This window comes from Lissotriton helveticus, chromosome 2_2 (assembly GCF_964261635.1).
Source record: "Lissotriton helveticus chromosome 2_2, aLisHel1.1, whole genome shotgun sequence".
NCBI lineage: Eukaryota > Metazoa > Chordata > Amphibia > Caudata > Salamandridae > Lissotriton > Lissotriton helveticus.
This window is the reverse complement of record NC_136060.1, coordinates 356,460,561-356,480,780: the sequence shown is the minus strand read 5'-3', so window position 1 is coordinate 356,480,780 and position 20,220 is coordinate 356,460,561. Positions and strand designations below refer to the sequence as shown.

The following is a 20,220-nucleotide window of genomic DNA, read 5'->3' as shown; positions in this document are numbered from 1 at the left end:
TTCAGGTAGGGTGTTAACCTCAGATATGTCTTCACGTGCCGGCACCAGTGTAGCGAGACTCCCCAATGCCGGGGTCATGGTCGGCGGGTCCCCGTCCCACCACTGCCGGGTCTCGCTGCTGCTCCTGCCCTCCGCCGCACTGTCCTTGGTGGGCGATCCCTCACGAAACTGCAATCACGGGCCACCCGGCCCCTCACCCCGCGCACACTCCCTCCACCACAGGAAGCTGCAGTAAAGGTGGGGGGATTCCCTGTCCACTCCGCACTCTAGTGGCTCCCGACCCCGTGGCATTTAGTTTGGGCCCCTTCAGCTCCGCCGCACAGGGGGCGCCGGTCACCTGTGAGAATTAGTTCACCCCACTGAGCTAGGGCAGCACCTCCGAGATCGGCCACCGGGGGGCACGGTCTGTGTCCACCTATAAGGCCATTAAGTGCAGAAGCCCCCGGATAGGTAACGGGGCCCCAGCCACAGCAACACACCGCGGCAATATGCTGGGCCCCTCTCTTAGGCGGTCAGAGATGTTGGGGGGGCACTTTTTGTAGCCGCGCCACTCTCCCCCGGCCCCCAGGTGGCAACAGCACCGTGCCCGCAGTGGGAGCGCCCCCGGGGCCCGTGCTACACAGTGTCCTCCAAGCGGGCTCCTCCGGGCCCCCTCTCCTCCGCGCCTGCAGCCTCTCTCACCTCTCCGCTGCTGCTGCTCCCATCGGCGCAATCCCCGGCTTGGCTCCCCCGCCGCCACAGGGCTCAGGCCGCCAGAGCTTCAACAGTCCAGGCCCGCAGCGAGGGCCGATGTAGATGGAGGGGGGGGGGCAGCAGGGCACACAATAGAGGGGGCCGCGTGCACTCCGCCGCACCTCACCGTCGCCGCCCACAACCACCACCAAGCCAGACCAGGCCCTCCAGGCCAATCCAATGGTAGGCCCCACAACGGTGGGCAACACCGCAGGCCACTGCACCTCCCCCCCACTGCGCTATACCTGCAGTCCAGGCTCCGGTCGCGTCCCCCTCGAGAAACACCCCCGCAGTCTTCCTCAGTGCAGAGACAGCCGAGCAGGTCACAGCCTCCTCAGCCGACCCGAATCCGCTGCCGCTGTCTTCTCCGCTGCCGCACAGGGGCTCACCAGGCCAGGACCAAGGGCCCGCCAATGCTCCAACAAAATGGTGGGTCCCGCTTACGGCCGCTGCAGAGCCCCGCACCGCTCCCAGGCACTCCAGGAGTCGCCGCCACGCGACTCACAGCTCCTCACCGGCCGGCACCAGGAGGAATCAGCGCTGCCACGGAGCCACGGAGCCCCCGGTCCGCCGATGCTCCACGCCGCCAGGGCCCCAGAGGATTGTTCAGGGAAGTACTCCGTCAGGGCCGCACAAGATGGCTGCCTGTGTGCCCGGGAATCTGGTTACCCCGCTGCACCTCTGGTCAAAACGCCACCGGGTCGCTCACCGCCTTCTCTCCGGGGACCCTGGACACCACCGTCGATGCCCCCAGCAAGGGTAAGTGCTATGGCTCCCCAACTCCGCTCGTAATAGCTGTAAACAGTGGCACTTCGCCAGAGCTCCCAGGAGTCACGTCCTACTCCATAGCCAAGCCCCCCCTTCCACTTAGTTTTTAAACTTTTGTTCCCCTTCCTTACTTTCTGGATATTATGGGTTTCATAGATCTAGACGATGACATCCTAGGCCCTCTATATGATTTCATGCAATGCTGTTTTATTCTATTGTTGTTCTTTGTTGATCCTTATGCCTATCTAGACAAATGATGAATATGTACTCCTGTATTGGTGGAGAGCTACCGGAGCACATATTATTACAAAACCACTGTGTATTGTATTGACTAAGACCATTTAAACTCCTGTACGGATTTGATAAAATGCTGACCTTTTTTTTTGTAAAGCAATTTGGTTGTTGGAAAAATGTCAATAAAAACCCCCCCAAAAAATCAAAAACTTTCCTGCACCTCCCTCTCCCGCCAAGCCACCATTCTTCCAAACCTTTCTGTGGACGTGTCTCTGTCATCCTAGACAACTTTCACCAATTTCTTCATTATCATCTTAACTTTTCCTATTTCGTTATGGTTTGGTTTTTTATTAAGCTTGGGCTAGGTCTCAGGTGCTCCCTTATTTTGACTTCCCTTTGTGTGCATATGTCATCAAGCCATGGGTGTTATATGCTCTTCTCTATTTTACTTTGCCTTTGTGGATTGAATAGTTTCTGATGCCCACTACAAACAATCTTAGATCAAGTTGACAACATTTTCTAGCACATCAAACAGCATTCAGTAACCTGGGAGATGGAGCCATTGTATTATATTTAACTTGGCTATGTATGTCATCCTCATTTACTCATTACTCTAGCTGATCTACATCTGCTCCTCTTTAATTCCTCATCCCCACTCCTTCAGAGGAACAAGAATTCATCTCTGTAGAACACCTGACATACCTATTCCATTACACTTACAAAACAACATAAGAGTACCTTAATAAAGAATAAATCAGAGGAGAGGTCAAAGTAATCATTAGACCACCACCATCACGCAGAAGTGAATAACGACGCCAAAAGGTTGTGTAGATATACTGCAAAACATATTCATTGAAGAAAAAAGAACCCTCAGGCACCCGCACTCGGCAGGTAGCCAGTCATCTTCATCGGGTTCCTGTTAGTTAGTACGTGAATAGTACTGAAAATGTAGTGCTAATTAAAATGAGTCATGACTACTACCCCAACAAAAGACTTTTTTAATATAAGGGGTAGTGCTAGCCCAATTAAAACCAAGTGAAAGGTCGGACATACAAAAGGTCGTGTAAATTTGAACTTAATGTCCTGGAAAGAAGGTCGACATGTTTCAGCTATCGAACCAAAAATCGGTTCAGCATTCTTCAGGACCAGTAATCGTTCTTACCTGTGAGGAGGTGCACCCTAAGGCACCTACTTGCAACCAGGTAAATAGACAAAAAAGGGGATTTACACTCTTGTAAATGATGAACCGTAATTTTCAGGTACAGCCACTCCCCTGTCGGGTGGTCTCAATTCTTTTAAAGAAGCAGCAGACTTCCTGGACACGTGGCAGGGGTAAACCTTCACGCCAGTGCTTTGTGACTGGCGACTCCCCATAGCTACACCTAAATCTGTCACATCCACAGCCCGTTGTTTAAATATACCTATTCCATTCCCAGAAAAACAAATGTAACAAAAACAACATCATCACATCTTCAATCATGAAGAATACACCTGGAGAAACACCAGCTAAATTAATGAACATTGTCAATAACTGGACCCTCTAGGGTTGTCACCGTTCCCTTCCCGACACACTGTCCTTATGAAGACCCTGCGTGACCACCGACTGGGGCACAAATAGGGTTGAAACGTCGACGATTACTCACAGCCCAGACCAACCAAGACTCTACACATAACAAAAGGACACTACTAGTGAAAAAAGTCATTGGTGTTAATGCATCATCTGGCCTATCTCTCACCTGTATATAAAAACCTCAACCACCGTGTATATATTGTGCACCTGTTGAGCACTGAGCCCCTATGTCACACTATTGATAGAGCGCGCAAGGATTCGCACGTTACGTGCCTTGCTTGAATTCATGAACCTCAAGTTACGTTAACAAAGTAATCCAACCTGTTTTGTCTTACTAATTTCCCTTTAATTTTTACATTGGGAATGCCCTAGAGACGCTTGCCTATGTGTGTATTAACTCAATAACGCTTGTCCCTAAAATGGCCGCTGCTTGGCAGGTTTTCTTTCTGTGCATGCGTTAGTCACACTCACGTGACGTGACGTACTTGCAGTTGTGGTGGGAACCTTTGCGCTTGCGCAAATGCAATTAAGATGGCCGTTGTGTGTCCTCACATGGTGAAGCTTGCGCTAATGTTTTCGTGTTGTAGTTTATTTGCAGTAACCTTAATGCAAATAGTTTATATTAAGTAAGGGGTATAGAATAGCAATTCATGGTATACAATGTATTCATTTATTTCTGTGTTTTAATTTGTTTTCGCTTACTTTTCATGTACCGTGTTCTTGAGGGTCTGCGTGACACTCGTGAATCCATGTTGAAGCATTCTTACTGCGCATGACAGTCTTCTGCCGGTGGCATTGAATCCATGCCAACCAGAGGTCCCTGCCAGGAGGCTCCTGAGAAAGTGACCTGCGACCTAGCAGAAGAAGCTGAAATGTTCTGCAAAAGCAACAAATGTATTAATTTCCATTGTACTCTGGAGAGCATGTCATGGGAACCCCAAAATCAATAGGCGGTCCCAGAAATGTTAATACCGGCTTGTAGAAATCAAATGTGATTGGTGTGTTGACCTATCCTACTTGGGGATCAATCCAAATTGGGGATTCTGACACTTGCAACATTTGGGGGGTGGTACACTGACCCGAAAACAGTATAACTAGCCTAGGTTTAGCTAGAGAAATTGTCCGACTTGTCCGAATAGCTGACCTGTCACTGACCCAACGCACTCAATAGGTGACTTGTTACAGAGGGCTGCGGAGCACTCTGTTCGAACTTTCCATAGACTCTAGAGGTTTTAAACCTTAAGTGCTGGCGGAGCACTTTGCTGGGGAAATCGATAACCCAATCGGGGTTCTGGCCGATAGCTGCAGAGAGGGTGGAGCGCAGGCGTTTCTTCCAAACTGCGGGTGCTGGTCGTGCCTTGGTGGTCCTGTCCTGATCCTAATCTGGGTTTCCTGTCCTGTCCTGGGGTGTCCATTCTGCACCTGCTGTCCTACTGATGACGGGTTTCCTTTGGGGTCCCTCCTGTTCTTAACTGACCTGTGGCCAGGATTGGTCTTCACACCATTCTAGGTAAATATAGTGCTGAAAACTCTATACTGCACCTTCTATTTTTCTGTCTTTTGCTTTAATAAAGACATACCTTTGCGCATATTTGATTTTCCATGCTTTTCACAAAGCTACTGAATGAAAGCTCATACGTTATTGCTGTCTCCTAGCATGTTCCTATGTTACCCTTCCTTTAAAGCACATTTCTCCAGACTTGTTTATGAAAATTAGAGGGGTTTATAAATTTTCTCTTTTCTAGCTGAATTGATGTTTTTAGAATTATAGCGTGTTCCATTTTTTCCTTCCCTATAGGTGTATAGTATTCCAGAGTCTCGCAATATAAAACTAAAGTTCTTCTCCCTACCTGTATATCAGGGGTATTTTTCCCATAGCAACTTTCTAGTGTGTCCTTAAATTTCCCGTAATTTAGTCACTTCATTTAAGTCTAAACTCTGAACTTACTGACTAGTATATTTCTTGTTCACAAATGGTTAGCTTGATTTATTTCCTTTACGGATATGTGCTCTTCATTATCTTGGTTATTGATTGCCTATGTGTAATAAATCTCATGCTATCTGAATCTGAAATCTAGATAAAGGTTTTAAAACTTCCCCGTAGTCTGTGGTCTTTATGAAATTATAAGAGAATATAAAGTTGGTATTTGTGTTGTTTGCCTTTTCTTCACAGCTAGCTCCCTGATTCATCGTGGTCATTAGGTACCCGTAACGGTGGATTGGTATGTTGGGTACAACAGAAAATATATAGGAAGTAACTGGGTTACTGTTGGTAGAGTGTAAGGTCACCGGATTAATGTATAAGATAAATTGAATTTTATGGGCCCGATACGTGTATGGAAAATGTTGTTGGTTGGGTGAACTGCGCGCTCTATCAGTAATTTTCTGGTAGCAGAGGATGGTTAGGGACTAGTTAAGAGATGGTTAGGACTAGTTAAAGTATGGTTAAGGACTAGTTAAAGTTGGGTAGATAGGTAAGTATGTCGGATGCTGCTAAAAAGTTATTGCTGCTAATTGTGAAACTTTTTGCTGCTAATCGCAATTGCAAATGTTTTATTGCTTTGAAAATTATGAAATGTTTTAGATTGTTTTTCTTGCTGATATATTGATTTATGTTCTAACCCACTCGTTAATAAATTGTTATGTGTTATCTGGAATCCCCGGGGAATTGAATAGCGAGTGCTGAAGAGAATCCACTTCGCTTTGAGGTCATTGGCTCAAGGAAAATTGGTGCAGGTTAGGCAGAACTGGAAGCACTGATTAGGGTTTTCTGAATGTATGTTTGAATAATGTTGACAGCCACTGATTACTGTGATTATCTATGAATTATTTAATTCTGATAAATAGAAACAATACAAAGCATCTAGATTTCTGTTTCCAATTTTTCAATGGAAAATTGTTTTACTTTACAGGCGCTTGTGAAAAGGTTGCTACACAATTTTAATAAGTGCATTCAGAGCAAAATTTACCGCAGCACTGTGCCATTTCCTTGTACATATGCCCAACAATATCTAGGGTCTGGACTTTTTGACATTTGTTGGGAGTTGTATGGGAGATTTTGCGCTATGCACTAACATATCCCAACCAACAAACTGTCAAGAAGTTCTTTCTCCATAAATCCCCCTTGGGCTTGCCATCCTGAAGGGGAGGGGATATGGCTAGACCGAGGGCCTTGGTGGAGGCCACCCCAGGGAACAGAGGCTGGAGCGAGTAAAAAAAATGCATGGAACGTACTTGATTTCACTAGAAGGACTCGTGGTCCTGCCGAATCATACATACATTTAGAGAGAAGGGTTTTGCGAATCGCAATTTGTTAATGCATTTCAAGTGTGCTGAGGGGGGTCCAAAGGACCCCCCCCTGCACCCTTGAAATGTTTTTTTAAATGCAAGTTTCACATACACATGTCCTAAGGACATGTGTTTGTGTAACATGACACTTTCAAAAATGCTTTTTTGAGCATTTTTGAAGGATTTCGCAAATTAACACGAGGGTCAACCTCGTGTTAATTTGCTCCTCCTATTTGCGAATTCGCATTTTTTAAAACATTCATGCATTGCATTTAAGGAATCGCAAAAATGCGATTCCTTAAATGCAATCGCATATTTAGAAATCGTAAAAAATTGCGATTTCTAAAAAATTGTTTAATGCTTCCCAAAAAGTGATTTTGGAATCGCAAACGGCCGAATTTTGCGATTCGCACCGTTTGCGACTCCAAAATCGCTTGATGCATGTGCCCCTAACTGTCTTGGGCCTCTTGGCGACGCGAGGATATTTGACCCCAGGATGCAGGCCAGAGCAACCTCTTGCTAGCCTAACTTACCTCTGAGCTTTTCCAGAGGGTTGCTGCAGCCTTCTTCTTCCCCAACAAAGAAGCGGTCACAGTCTAGGAAGTAAGGCCATGCCATGTCAATGGCGTCGAAGGCAGGAAGGCAGCTTTTTCTCAAAGCTTCGCACACGCGTCTGCAGGGCTTCACGACTTTGCCTTTCTCACAGCGAGGAGCCAGGATGGAGCAGCCCACCAGCCTGATGTCGGGGTTGCATTCCCCTCCGAGCAGAGTGTCGATGACGCTGAGCAAAATGTATTCGGAGCTGAACTCAATCTCTTCTCTCGTCTTCTGGTTTAGGAGGTTGGGCAGCGCGGTCTTGGTGTAGGGGAGGTCCTCGCAGTACCCCAGGGAGAGGTCCAGGCAGGTCGCTTTAGGAAGGAAACAGACAGACGGTGGGTGATATTGGCAAATACGAATTAATATACAAGACAACTTTACAGTAAAGTATGCACAATTTTAATACGACCAAAATTACAATATGGTGAGCCCATTTACAGAATTTGACTTTTCTTCATTTATGACCTTTTTGCATTCATGCAACTCAGAAAGTTGCTTTTTTTAACAGTAAACCTTTTTAGCTATCCATTATAAAAAGCAAGATTTAAATGACGGCGTTAAAGCACAAAGGAGTGTACAACTGTCATATGCAATTTCGATGCGGCCTGTGCAGTACTAGCGGATATGTTCTAACTCGGAAATGTTTGTTTTAGTTCATCTTAATTACCGAGGTTACTATCATGCAAGTCTAGCACATGTAAACATGTTTTTATGGGGCGGAAATACTAATGTAAAAGGTTGTGCAAGCTCGTTGGCAGAACAAAGCACTGGGGTAAGGCAGCACGTGAAATAACAGCGAGAACCGATGTGGCAATACAAGAAAATATTTTAATGAAAATCAGTTCAGAACTTGGAGATTAAGTATGCAGGAAAAAAGAAAATGAAGACCCACATGCAACATGGCACATGTAAAATATTTGCGTTAATAACCGCAGGATATATTTACTCTTCCAATTTTCGTAGGCAGAGGCTCACCATCATTCCTGAATTCCACAGGGCAGATGCACCTCTGCGTCAGCGCTATGCAGGTTTTCATTTATTTAACATTTCTGCCTGAAACAGGGAAGTAGCACTATAGGATTACGGAGTATTGGCTTAAAGCAGAAACTGTACTAATATATATAAAAAAAAGGGTCACAATTTGACTCGTTAAATTATGGTGCTGTTAGTGTATGGTTACCTTCCAAATGGTTAGCTGAACAATGGTTTAGCTGAAACTGAAATTGTGGTGCACTGAGTTCTATGTAATATCTTCTTACCAAGATTGATCGAGTATGTCGATTTACTTTGGAAATATGTTTTATTGAAAAGGCCTGTCATCTTTGTACGATTTGTAGATCTCAAATCTGCTTTTGATATAGTAATACAGTACCGCACAATGCTTAACGGACCGGTATATTCAAGATGAACCTACCATCCCCGTTACTGAAATTAGTCATTAAATTGCATTCTGAAAACCTTGCTAGAGTAAGGTGGGGACCCCATGATGAAATAACACAACTTGTTGCACTAAACCGTGTGTTTGCCAATGGTGTACACTGACTTTTATGCAAAAGGCATAGGTGCAGCTGTAGATAGTTGTTTAAATTATTACCTAGTTTGACAGTTGTTAAAATAAGCACCTTACTTTTTGCACCCAAAATGTTAATAATTATTAAGGTTCCTGCCACCCCCTTGTTCCAAGGCGGCCATTAGAACCATCCACTGCTGGGCTGGAGGTGCAGCGAACATGGGTATCCAATATGAACCGCTGCGGTCTGCCGAGCATATTTCGAGTTTACCCACCACTGTCCTTTTCATGACGGTGAGCCTGCCATGAAAAAGCTGGCGGTGGTTAAACAAAGTGGGTCCCACCTGCCATGTGGATGCAATCAGGTAGTCACAACATGTTCGCCCTGTGTGCATGCACCCCAAGATCCAGCACGGCATGGACTTCACAGTCCATGCCATGCTGGAACTTCTTTTGCATTCTCATTGCGGTGTCCATTTTCAGGGCACTGCCATGGGAATGGCAAAAGAAAAGCTTGCCAGACACGACTATGCACGGCTTTGGCACCGCTAAAGTCGTAATCAGGCCCTAAGTCTGCTATGGGGTTTCAGAATCTGGAGTCTAAATTCTGTGAGCTTTGTAGGGAACGTGGTTAGTCTATCAATCTATCAAAGACAACTTTATGGTCTTTAAGCCTCTAAATGTTTTCAGCAACTCGTATCTTTAAATTAGTAGATATTTGAATGGTTTCTTGATTTTTATTATTTAGGTGTTAGGTGTGTGTTAGAATTGGGATCTCTGGTTGGCTAAGGCTTGCGCCAAAGCCATGCAGAAACCACCACTCTAGTCAGGGCAAGGGAGTTACACGCCAAGATAACCCCTGCTCACCCCCTTGGTAGCTTGGCACGAGCAGTCAGGCTTATCCCAGAGGCAATGTGTAAAACGTTTGCGCAACACACACTCACAGCAGCAACACACTAGGCACACCACAAAAAGGAACTCCACACAAGGTTATATATAAAAATAGCCTTTGTATTACCATAAACACATTAGATCATAATCACACAATTACACTGTGCCAACTGGCACTGGGCAGTATTTACAGGGGATTATATACACAGGACAGGGCCACATGGGCCACCGTCAAAAAGAGCACTTAGTAGGAATAGCACTTAGTAGAAATTGCACTTACAGAACATAGAATAACTGTAGCACAAAATAATACTTGCAGAACACAACCAGTAACCACTGGTAACAGGTAGGTACAAACTACGCAATCCTAACCACCTTAGGCATATATCACGCAGAGAAACATAAACTCACTAATATAACCTATACTAGGCAAAACAACCTCCTTATCATGAAATCACAGTTAGAGGTATCACAGCCATAAAGGCATTGCATATTATGCATAAATCACATTTGGCATCAGGTAACGATCAACTTAACCACAAATCACCAGTTGCCCTCTGCAGCATCACAGTAGGTACTGACCCCAGGCCAACTGGCCTATATTGGGGGGCTCAAATGCCCTTAGTCCAGAATGTTCGGGCTACAAGCTGCAAATGCAGCAATGCACAGGGCACCACCTAAACGTTGCAGCTGCCCACTAAGTGCAGGGCAGCTGGGGAAATTAAGCCTGGTACCAGCGTGCCTCCTGGCTCTCCTCTGGGGCTCCTCAGTCAGCAAAATGCCCCCAAGCACTCGTTGAAGCCACGTGGACTCTAAAACAAATATGCCCCATACCACGCTGGAGCCTCATGGGCTCTGAACAACCAAGAAATGCTAAAATGACCATGGGAACCTTGGGGGCTCTACTGACAACAATGCTGAACAACGTGGGAGCGGCAGCTCTATCGCCAAATACCACCAAAACACGATGGAGCCTCGTGGGCTCTAAGTGCAGCTATGCCACCACAAAGTTGGAGCGGCCCCCTGCAAGACGGGGCTGCTCTGAGGGGCAATTCGACTGGTGCCTCGATCAGGCACAACACTCGGTCTCGCCGCGCCCCCACCAGCCCTGCCTCACTTACCGAGGCTGTCTGACGCGGCACCGCCGGAAGCTGCACATGGGGCTCTTCTTTGTTCCACGGGGAGCCCCCTCCTTAAGCAGGGACGTCTCTGGTGTCTTTGGTCCACTTGCCAGAGTGGGGCAGGCTCCCGCCTGGCTCCGCCTTTCCACGTGGGGCTCTACCTTCGCCTGGTCCCTCTTCCGGGACTTCGATGGAGCCGGTGAGGCTCCGGGCAGTCTCTTGAGGAGGCGGGGTGGGCTCCCGTCCTCCGCCACACGTAGAGGTGCTTCCTCACCTCTCTCTCCCGCACCAGAGTGCGGGGTGGGCTCCCGTTGGCTTCCGGCTTTGGCTTCTTCCGTTGCCGGGCAACTCCCGGTGCGAGCACCAATCGCAGCGCGGCTCCCCTCTGACATCAGCCGGGAGCCGGCGCGGTGCTCCTTGGGCTCCCGGGCCAGCAGCGGTGTTTACTTAGGTAATAAATACGGGGTAGGCACATGTTTAAGTTGAAATTCCAAAATCCAGGCAAAGTAGCGGGGTGGGCACCCGCGCACTAACAACAATTAAGCAAGCGGGGTGGTGCCCGCTAAAAGCTCCTATAAACGGGGTAGGCACCCGCGTGAGTTAAAAAATGGCACGCCAAGATGCACTGTGGGCACCTGCGCACCACAATTCCACAAATAAGCAGGGTGGGCACCCACGAGGCGTAAGATGAGGGGGGGAATCCCTTCGCCCGGGATTCCCTCTGGAGAAAATGCAGCTCCGCGCTGCGAAACACCCACACGCTCCACTTCTTCAGGGGGGCCAGAAATACAGGGCTCCTAGAAAAGGGAAAAAAGGGCTCCCCGGAAAGTAGAAATAAAGCGCTCCCCAGGCGCTTTAGCACCAAGTCCCCAAAGTCCAGGCGAAGTCTTGGAATGAAGGCAGGGGGGCAGAGGCTGGGCCCAGGGACCAGCTCACAGGGCCCTCCAGGCAGGGAGGGAGTCCCCAGTGGCGGTACCTCCTGGCGCCCAGCAGCAGCAGCAGGCCCCCCTCAAGTTAGGATCCAGAGAACAACTTGCTTGGGGTCACAGACCCTTTTTATCCACATTTTTCCTTTATCTGGAGGGTGCAGAGTAGGGGGAAATCCAGACGCAGCTTGTTCTAGAGCACTTTGTTGTGCTCAGCCCCTCTCCCCATTCACAGGACAGGCTTGCGACACCTATTGCACTCCTCCCTCCCATCAACATGCAGATCTCTCCATTCACTAACGGGGCAGACCCATCCTGACTCCTGGAGCCAGGCACACCAGCCAGCTCCAGCCAAACAAAAGCCAGACAGTCAATTCACATTTACTACACAGATATGCCAACTTCTAGAAGTGGCACTTCCACACCAGACACATTAAATCTGCGCACACCATCGTGCAGCATTTAATTTCACGAGTTCGCACATACCAAACTCGCCCCTGCACTCCCCACACTTCTGGAACTACCAAGGACACATACAATCCCCAGGCATTCCTATGGGAGGGCAGGCCAATCTCACAACATGCACTCAGAGTGCGGACGCACTTTACACTGGGACACAGTGTTATTTTTTTTTTATTTGTTTATTTATAAAGCGCAACACTCATCCCGGGGGATATCACGGCGCTATGAACCAAAGGGACTCCTGAAGGCCTGTGCAGAAGGTTTATGTTTTAGGGAAGAGGTGTGTTTTCAGTTTTTTTCGAAACTGAAGGTAGTTTGTGGTGTGTCTTAGATCGTTAGGTAGGTCGTTCCACCTCTTAGCTGCTAGGTAGGAAAAGGCGCGGCCCCCTGTTCTGACTTTATAGATTCGTTTAGGTTTGGCCAGAGCTAATTGACTCGACCGTAGATTCCTGTTGGGAATATAGAAATCGATCTTCCCTTGAAGAATTGTAGGGCCAGTTTTGTGTAGAGGTCTGTGCGCATGGCTAAGAAGTTTAAAGGCAGCCCTCTGATGCATCGGGAGCCAGTGGAGTTTCTTTAGGCATTCCGATGCTGAGTCTCGTTTGCCTTTATTGCAGACCAGTTTGGCCGCCTGATTTTGCAGGACCTGTGGGCGGGAGAAAAGTTGTTCATTCATCCCTTCGAATAGCGCGTTGCCATAGTCCAGGCGGCTGACCAATAGGGCCTGTGTGACTGACCTTCTGCAGTCCAGAGGTATCCAAGGAAATATCTTTGCGAGGAGTTTTAATATGGCAAAACCCTTGCCCCAGAGGGAGCGGACGTGATCCTTCATGGACAAGGCGTCGTCCATGATGATTCCCAGGTTTCGTGCATGTTGTTTTGGGGTAGGGGCCAATCCCAGTGAGGGTGGCCACCATGTGGCATCCCATACCCGTTTGGCTCCCCCAAACAGGAGAATCTCTGATTTGCCAGCGTTTAATTTTAAGCAGTGGTTGTGCATCCATTGGGCCATCTCGGAGAGACAATCATGTAGCTTTTTTTTTGTTGTCTCAGGTCCTTCGTCCATGGCCACCATCAGCTGTGTGTCATCGGCATACGAGCAGATGCCAATGCCCCACTTCCTTCCAATGTCGGCAAGAGATGAAATATAGACATTGAAAAGAGTGGGGCTCAGTGAAGCCCCCTGAGGGACTCCACAGCCGATGGGGTTGGGTTTTGAGTGGAACTGGCCCATATGCACTGCCTGGGTGCGATTGCTTAGAAAAGATTGGATCCAGTTCAATGCTGTTGATTGAACTCCTTTACTTAGGAGTGTGTTCAGCAGGCAGTTGTGGGATACCGTGTCAAATGCCGCTGACAGGTCAAGCAGTATCAGTGCCACCGATCCCCCTTGATCTGTGGAGGATCTGATACTGTCCGACACTGCCAGCAACGTTGCTTCGGTGCTATTGTTAGCTCTAAAGCCGGTTTGGGAGGGATCCAGAAGAGAGTTGTTTTCCAGATACCTGGTCAGTTGTATGTTGACCAACTTCTCCAAGGCTTTGGAGAGATAAGGGAGCTGGGAGATAGGTCTGTAGTTCTCTGGCTTTGAAATGTCGGATCCTGCCTTCTTCAAAAGGGGGGTCACGGAGGAGTGCTTCCAGGCCTCAGGGAAAATAGCAGTGACTAGCGATTTATTGAAGAGTTGGGTGACAAAGGGACAGAGCGTGGGTGCGATTTTAGAGAACACGAAGTGCGCAGAAGCCAAAAACAATCAACATCAAGTCACATTCAAAAGCAAAAAGTTTAGGGGTGAACCTGCCAAAAGGGCCAAGTCCAACAATCTACCCTTCCAGTCAAAACGCAGGGCACACCAATCACCACTGTGATGGGCTTCCCTGCTGTGGGCGATAGAACACAGACGCAGGCCCGCAACTGCAGGGACACCCTCCTGTTCTACGCCACGGTGAACCCATGTGATTCCTTCTGAAAAAGCTGTCTGGGGCAACTGGGCTACCCCACTGGTACTCCCAAGCTGTCCGCGGCCCGGACTAGGCCCTAGGCCACCCAGGTGCCACCGGTCCTTGCCTATTCACAGAGTGGGGGGTAGTAACCCCTGGTACATAGTAGCCATTCTCCACTCTTCCTCTCCTCAGGACAGTGCTAGACTGCCACTGATCCTCCAGCCCAGGGTCTGCACCCTCAGGCAGGGTAAATAGTCAAAATATCGAGTTTTTAATTTCGAATAGACATAATATCGAGTAAAAAATATAGAATAGACATAATATCGACTAGACATAATATAGACTACAAAAATATTGACTAGAAAAATATAATATCGAATAGAATAGCAATAATATCGAATCAAAAATATAGAATGGACATAATATCGACTAGACAGAATATAGACAACAAAAATATCGAATTTAAGGTAAGTTAATATTAATGTTTAATTTTTGTGTAATATAATTCTGTAGCGGGTTGTGGGTTTATAGGGGAATAGGGTGGGAAGTAATTTAATTATAATTAATTAAATATGTTATTTTATTTAGTGTTATTTATTTAGAATCAAGTGTTAATTAATTATTAGTTGGTAATAATTAAAATATATTTGGAAATTAATTGTAATTGATTAATTGATAAATATTTTATTTTTAGTAGTTTATTTTCTGTAGCGGGTTGTGGGTTTATAGGGGAATAGGGTGGGAAGTAATTTAATTATAATTAAATAAATATGTTATTTTATTTATTGGTATTTATTTAGAATTATTTGTTAATTAATTATGAATTTGTAATTAATTAAAATATAATTGGTAATTAATTTTAATTGATTAATTGATAAATATTTTATTTTTAGTAATTTATTTTCTGTAGCGGGTTGTGTGTTTATAGGGGAATAGGGTGGGAAGTAATTTAATTATAATTAATTAAATATGTTATTTAATTTATTGGTATTTATTTAGAATTATTTCTTAATTAATTATAAATTGTAATTAATTAAAATATAATTGGTAATTAATTTTAATTGATTAATTGATAAATATGTTAATTTCATTCATTTATTTCTTGTAGCGGGTTGTGGGTTTATAGGGGAATAGGGTGGGAAGTAATTGAATTATAATTAATTAAATATGTTATTTAATTTATTGGTATTTATTTAGAATTAATTGATGATTAATTATTAATTGGTAATTAATTAAAATATAATTGGTAATTAAATGTAATTGATTAATTTTTAAATTGTAAATTAATTTATTGTTAATAGGTAATTTATTTGTACTAGTAGGTCATTTTTATTATTAAATAAGTTTTTATTTGTATTTAATATATTTTATACAATTGTAAAATATTGTAATTAATTTGTAATTGGTATTACTATTTATGTTATTTATATTTATATATGAAATATTTACTTTCGCTACTATTGCACTCACTGGAGTTGGAATAGTAATTTTTACCCCTACGCTATCCAACGCTTTCCCTACTGTTGCTCTCACTGGAGTTGGAATAGTAATTTTAACCCCTACGCTATCCAACGCTTTCTCTACTGTTGCACTCTCTGGAGTGGGAATAGTAATTTTTACCCCTACGCTATCCAACGCTTTCCCTACTGTTGCACTCTCTGGAGTGGAAATAGTAATTTTTACCCCTACGTTATCCAACGCTTTCCCTACTTTTGCACTCTCTGGAGTGGGAATAGTAATTTTTACCCCTACGCTATCCAACGCTTACCCTACCGTTGCACTCTCTGGAGTGGGAATCGTAATTCTTACCCTTACGCTATCCAACGCTTTCCCTACTGTTGCACTCTCTGGAGTGGGAATATTAATTTTTACCCCTACGCTATCCAATGCTTTCCCTACTGTTGCACTCGCTGGAGTGGGAATAGTACTTTTTACCGCTACGCTATCCAACGCTTTCCCTACTGTTGCACTCTCTGGAGTGGGAATAGTAATTTTTACCCCTGCGCTATCCAACTCTTTCCCTACTGTTGTACTCTCTGGAGTCGTTACAGTAAATTTAAACCTCTCGCTATCCTACGGTAAAAATATTGTACATATTTTGTTAATAATATGTATATATGCATCACGGAGCATGCACCTGACGAGACTGTGTGGTTGGGAGCGAGGGACAGGAGCTGGTTGTTGCCCTGCACAGTGCCATGATTCTCAGCCTGAGCCCAATTCAGCCAGCCGCTTACTTCAAGCAATCAATGACTAGGCTGACCGGGACCTTCAGTGTGATCAAGAACGAACTGCATGCTGGAATTTGCAGTCTTAACCCAATGAAAGAACTGAATGGACTCATAATTAATTTGGCACAGGTGTGATCCAGCCTATTTTAGGAGTGGGAAACAAATTGAACTGAAATGAAAGCTGAAAACCAACGGAAGAGATACCAGGGAATCGAGAGCACCGGTGGCATTTGAAAAAGGCTTCGCCGAAACGCGTCATGCCAAGTGTTTGAATAAACGGTCCAGAAACGTCCCTTTGTGCCCCTGCGTCTCCTTTACCACAAGAAGATAAATTTTGCATTTTGGCGTGTTGCCAATGACACGCAGTGGGGACCCTCCCAGAATGGTTCATGGGTTCATTGGTACTTACCCCGAACTGCCACGCTTCTCGACGTAGCAGAAGCTTTGCTGTCAAATGGCAGTTCATCATTGATGGATGGATGCAGTTACTTTAACCGGCATCACGGAGCCTGCACCCGACGAGACTGTGTGGTTGGGAACGAGGGACAGGAGCTGGTTGTTGCCCTGCACAGCACCATGATTCTCAGCCTGAACCTAATTAAGTCAGCCGCTTACTTCAAGCAATCAATGACTAGGCTGACCGGGAACTTCAATGTGATAAAGAACGAACTGCATGATGGAATTTGCAGTCTTAACCCAATGAAAGAACTGATTGGACTCGTAATTAATTTGGCACAGGTGTGATACAGCCTAGTTTAGGAGCGGGAAACAAATTGAACTGAACTGAAAGCTGAAAACCAACGGAAGAGATACCAGGGAATCGAGAGCACCGGTGGCATTTGAAAAAGGCTTCGCCGAAACGCGTCATGCCAAGTGTTTGAATAAACGGTTCCAGAAACGTCCCTTTGTGCCTCTGCGTCTCCTTTACCATAAGAAGATAAATGTTGCATATATATATATATATATATATATATATATATATATATATATATATATATATATATATATATATATATATATATGTATTAAAAATAAAAAATACATTTTAAGTTACATTAATTATTTCTTAATTTTACGTTTATTTAAGTATTTTAAATAAGTTAAAATTAATTGTATTTATTATTATATTACTTTTAAATTACTTTTAAGAAATTAAAAAAATTAGATATTTTGACAGTCTATATTTTTTACACTCGATATTTTGGAGTCGATATTTTTGTACTTACCTGTTTGAAGATAGGCAGTCGATATTCTTGCAGTCGATATTTTTACCTCGATATTTTGTCATCTCGATATTTTGACTGTCGATATTCTGTCAGTGATCCCTCAGGCAGACCAGAAGTCACAGGTGAGGCTCTCCTCCACCTACCTCTCCATCTAGGGTTCCTCCTCCTTTGAGTAGCTCCCATAGAACACCACTCTCCCAAGCTAGGGTTTAACCCCTCAGGTCGCACTGGGGTCAGAGACGAGGACTCCCACCCTCTGCACCCTCTTCCAGAGTTCTGCACCCTCCTAACTGGAGTGGTACCCCTGGAAGATGAACCGGTCAGGACACTGGTTACAGACGTCCTTCCCTCCAGGTCAGGCAGATCCTGAACCTGGCCTCCCAACCTCTGGTCTAAAACCTTTGACAGAATACTTGCCTGGCACTACAGGACTTCTGGGGACTCGCACACTATCCCCCCGAGGCTAACACATGACTCATATGTTGTGTGACCATCTGTCTGGCGCAGATCTCCCATCCCCTGTCAACCTGACAGTGCGCGAAGATCCCCCAGAACAGAAGTGGTATCACCGTGGTCACTCCAAAGGAACGTAGCCCAACTGGCTAGTCCCTGACCCACTAGTTCTTCTACTGGGGAACACATCCCCATTCACTCCTCACTTCGGGCCTCTGTGCCCTCCCATCTGGAGTGGCACTGCCGGACACTAGAACCACGGGAGCACTATTTACAGACGCTCCAGGTTCCCTAGACACTAGGAGATCCTCCTCAAATGGACTAACAGCCTAGGTCCCCAACCTGGTGTTCCCTGAAGAAACCATCCAGGTTCTGAGACTGGGTTTCGGGCACTTGGGATCTCTCAGTCCCACACTCACTCCTACTCCACTGAGACAAGACGTGAGCCCCTACACCCCTCTCGTTACACTGGACCTAGCTGGGCTACTCTGAACCTCCTCCACCACTCTGGGCTGGACGATACCTGAACCACTACTTTTGGGATTACTCACCAATGACTCTTCAGAACCTCAGGCCTTTTCCCAGTGGTCTGCTTCCCGTATAAATACCCCTAGATCAGAAAATCCACCCTCCAACATGTGTTGGCGCAACCCCGGCGGAAAACAATTGAGCATGTGCTCTTTGATAACCAGGTCGAACAGACCATCAAAATCAGGTCCCTTGTAAGCCTCTATCCAATCAATCAGTTCCTCATGACAATCATCCGAAAAATCCCCCCAATCCTGGTGAGGCAGCTTCCTACTGCCCCTGAACTTCAACCTGTACTCCTCCTCTCGGGAACAAGGTACCATACATTGGGAACTGGGAATGGGGATTCCTGCACTGGATTCCATATTGCTCCCACCACTGGACTCATGCCTCCCTGGGGAATCCAGAAAACTATAACTGCGCTCAGGGGATAATCAACCCTCCAGAGCTAATTTCTCCCTGGCAAAAGCCCTCTCAGCCTCCGCCATCCTCTCCTGCGCTAAGACCCTCTCAGTCTCTAGCTTTTTCTTCTCGACACCCAGCTGCGCTATCTCCTTGGCATGCTCTAACCTGAGCTGTTCCAAAGCCAGCTGGTGCTCCCTTTCTTCCCTCCTATCTATCCACTCCTCTGGGGACAGGGAAAGGGATGGGGTGCTGCACCTGACACTGGACCCAGCAAGGGACTCCCTATCTATGGGGTCTTCGCTATCTACGGGCATCCCTGTACTGTAATTTTCAGACTCTTCAGGGCTCCCCTCAGACCCACCACCCTCTTGGCGTGAGGCCGGTCCCTCTCCTCCCCACTGCGCTCACGTTACCAGTCATCCATCTGCCATTGGATTAGGTTGTCCCTAAGTTTGGACGGGGTGTCTTACCCATTCACTGCTAAGTCTCTCTCTTCACAGAACTCTACCAACTCATCCACACTCTATCTAAACAGACCACAGAAATTAAAAGCAGTTCCATCTTGGCAGGACGCTCAGGGACACGTGCAACACAGGGGACCTAACTGTCTAAAAATGACAGGAGAAACAATAAAATAAAACTCAAAAGGAATAATCCCCAAACATGTGATTATCTAAATGCAGAGTTTGTAGTGCAACCAGTTGTAGCTGTGGTATTGCGCAAACACAAGTCCTATCCCACCGCTGACAACCAATGTTAGAACTGGGATCTCTGGTTGGCTAAGGATTGCGCCAAAGCCAGGCAGAAACCACCACTGTAGTCAGGGCAAGGGAGTTACACGCCAAGATAACCCCTGCTCACCCCCTTGGTAGCTTGGCACAAGCAGTCAGGCTTATCCCGAAGGCAATGTGTAAAGCGTTTGCGCAACACACACTCACAGCAGCAACACACTAGGCACACCACAAAAAGGAACTCCACACACGGTTATAAATAAAAATAGCCTTTGTATTACCATAAACACATTAGATCATGATCACACAATTACACTGTGCCAACTGGCACTGGGCAGTATTTACAGGGGATTATATACACAGGACAGGGCCACATGGGCCACCGTCAAAAAGAGCACTTAGTAGGAATAGCACTTAGTAGAAATTGCACTTACAGAACATAGAATAACTGTAGCACAAAATAATACTTGCAGAACACAACCAGTAACCACTGGTAACAGGTAGGTACAAACTACGCAATTCTAACCACCTTAGGCATATATCACGCAGGGAAACATAAACTCACTAGTATAACCTATACTAGGCAAAACAACCTCCTAATCAT

The 20,220-nt window shown here is 45.9% G+C and overlaps 1 protein-coding gene across 1 annotated transcript in view; it reads right to left on the bottom strand.

Annotated features, from left to right (window-relative positions):
• CPZ (carboxypeptidase Z) overlaps window positions 1–20,220 on the bottom strand; it is a 353,734-nt gene that overhangs the window by 136,854 nt on the left and 196,660 nt on the right. The window contains exon 3 of the mRNA XM_078678537.1: window positions 7,126–7,500. Within this exon, the coding sequence (XP_078534663.1) occupies window positions 7,126–7,500 (375 nt within the window). The remainder of the gene's footprint in view (window positions 1–7,125; window positions 7,501–20,220) is intronic.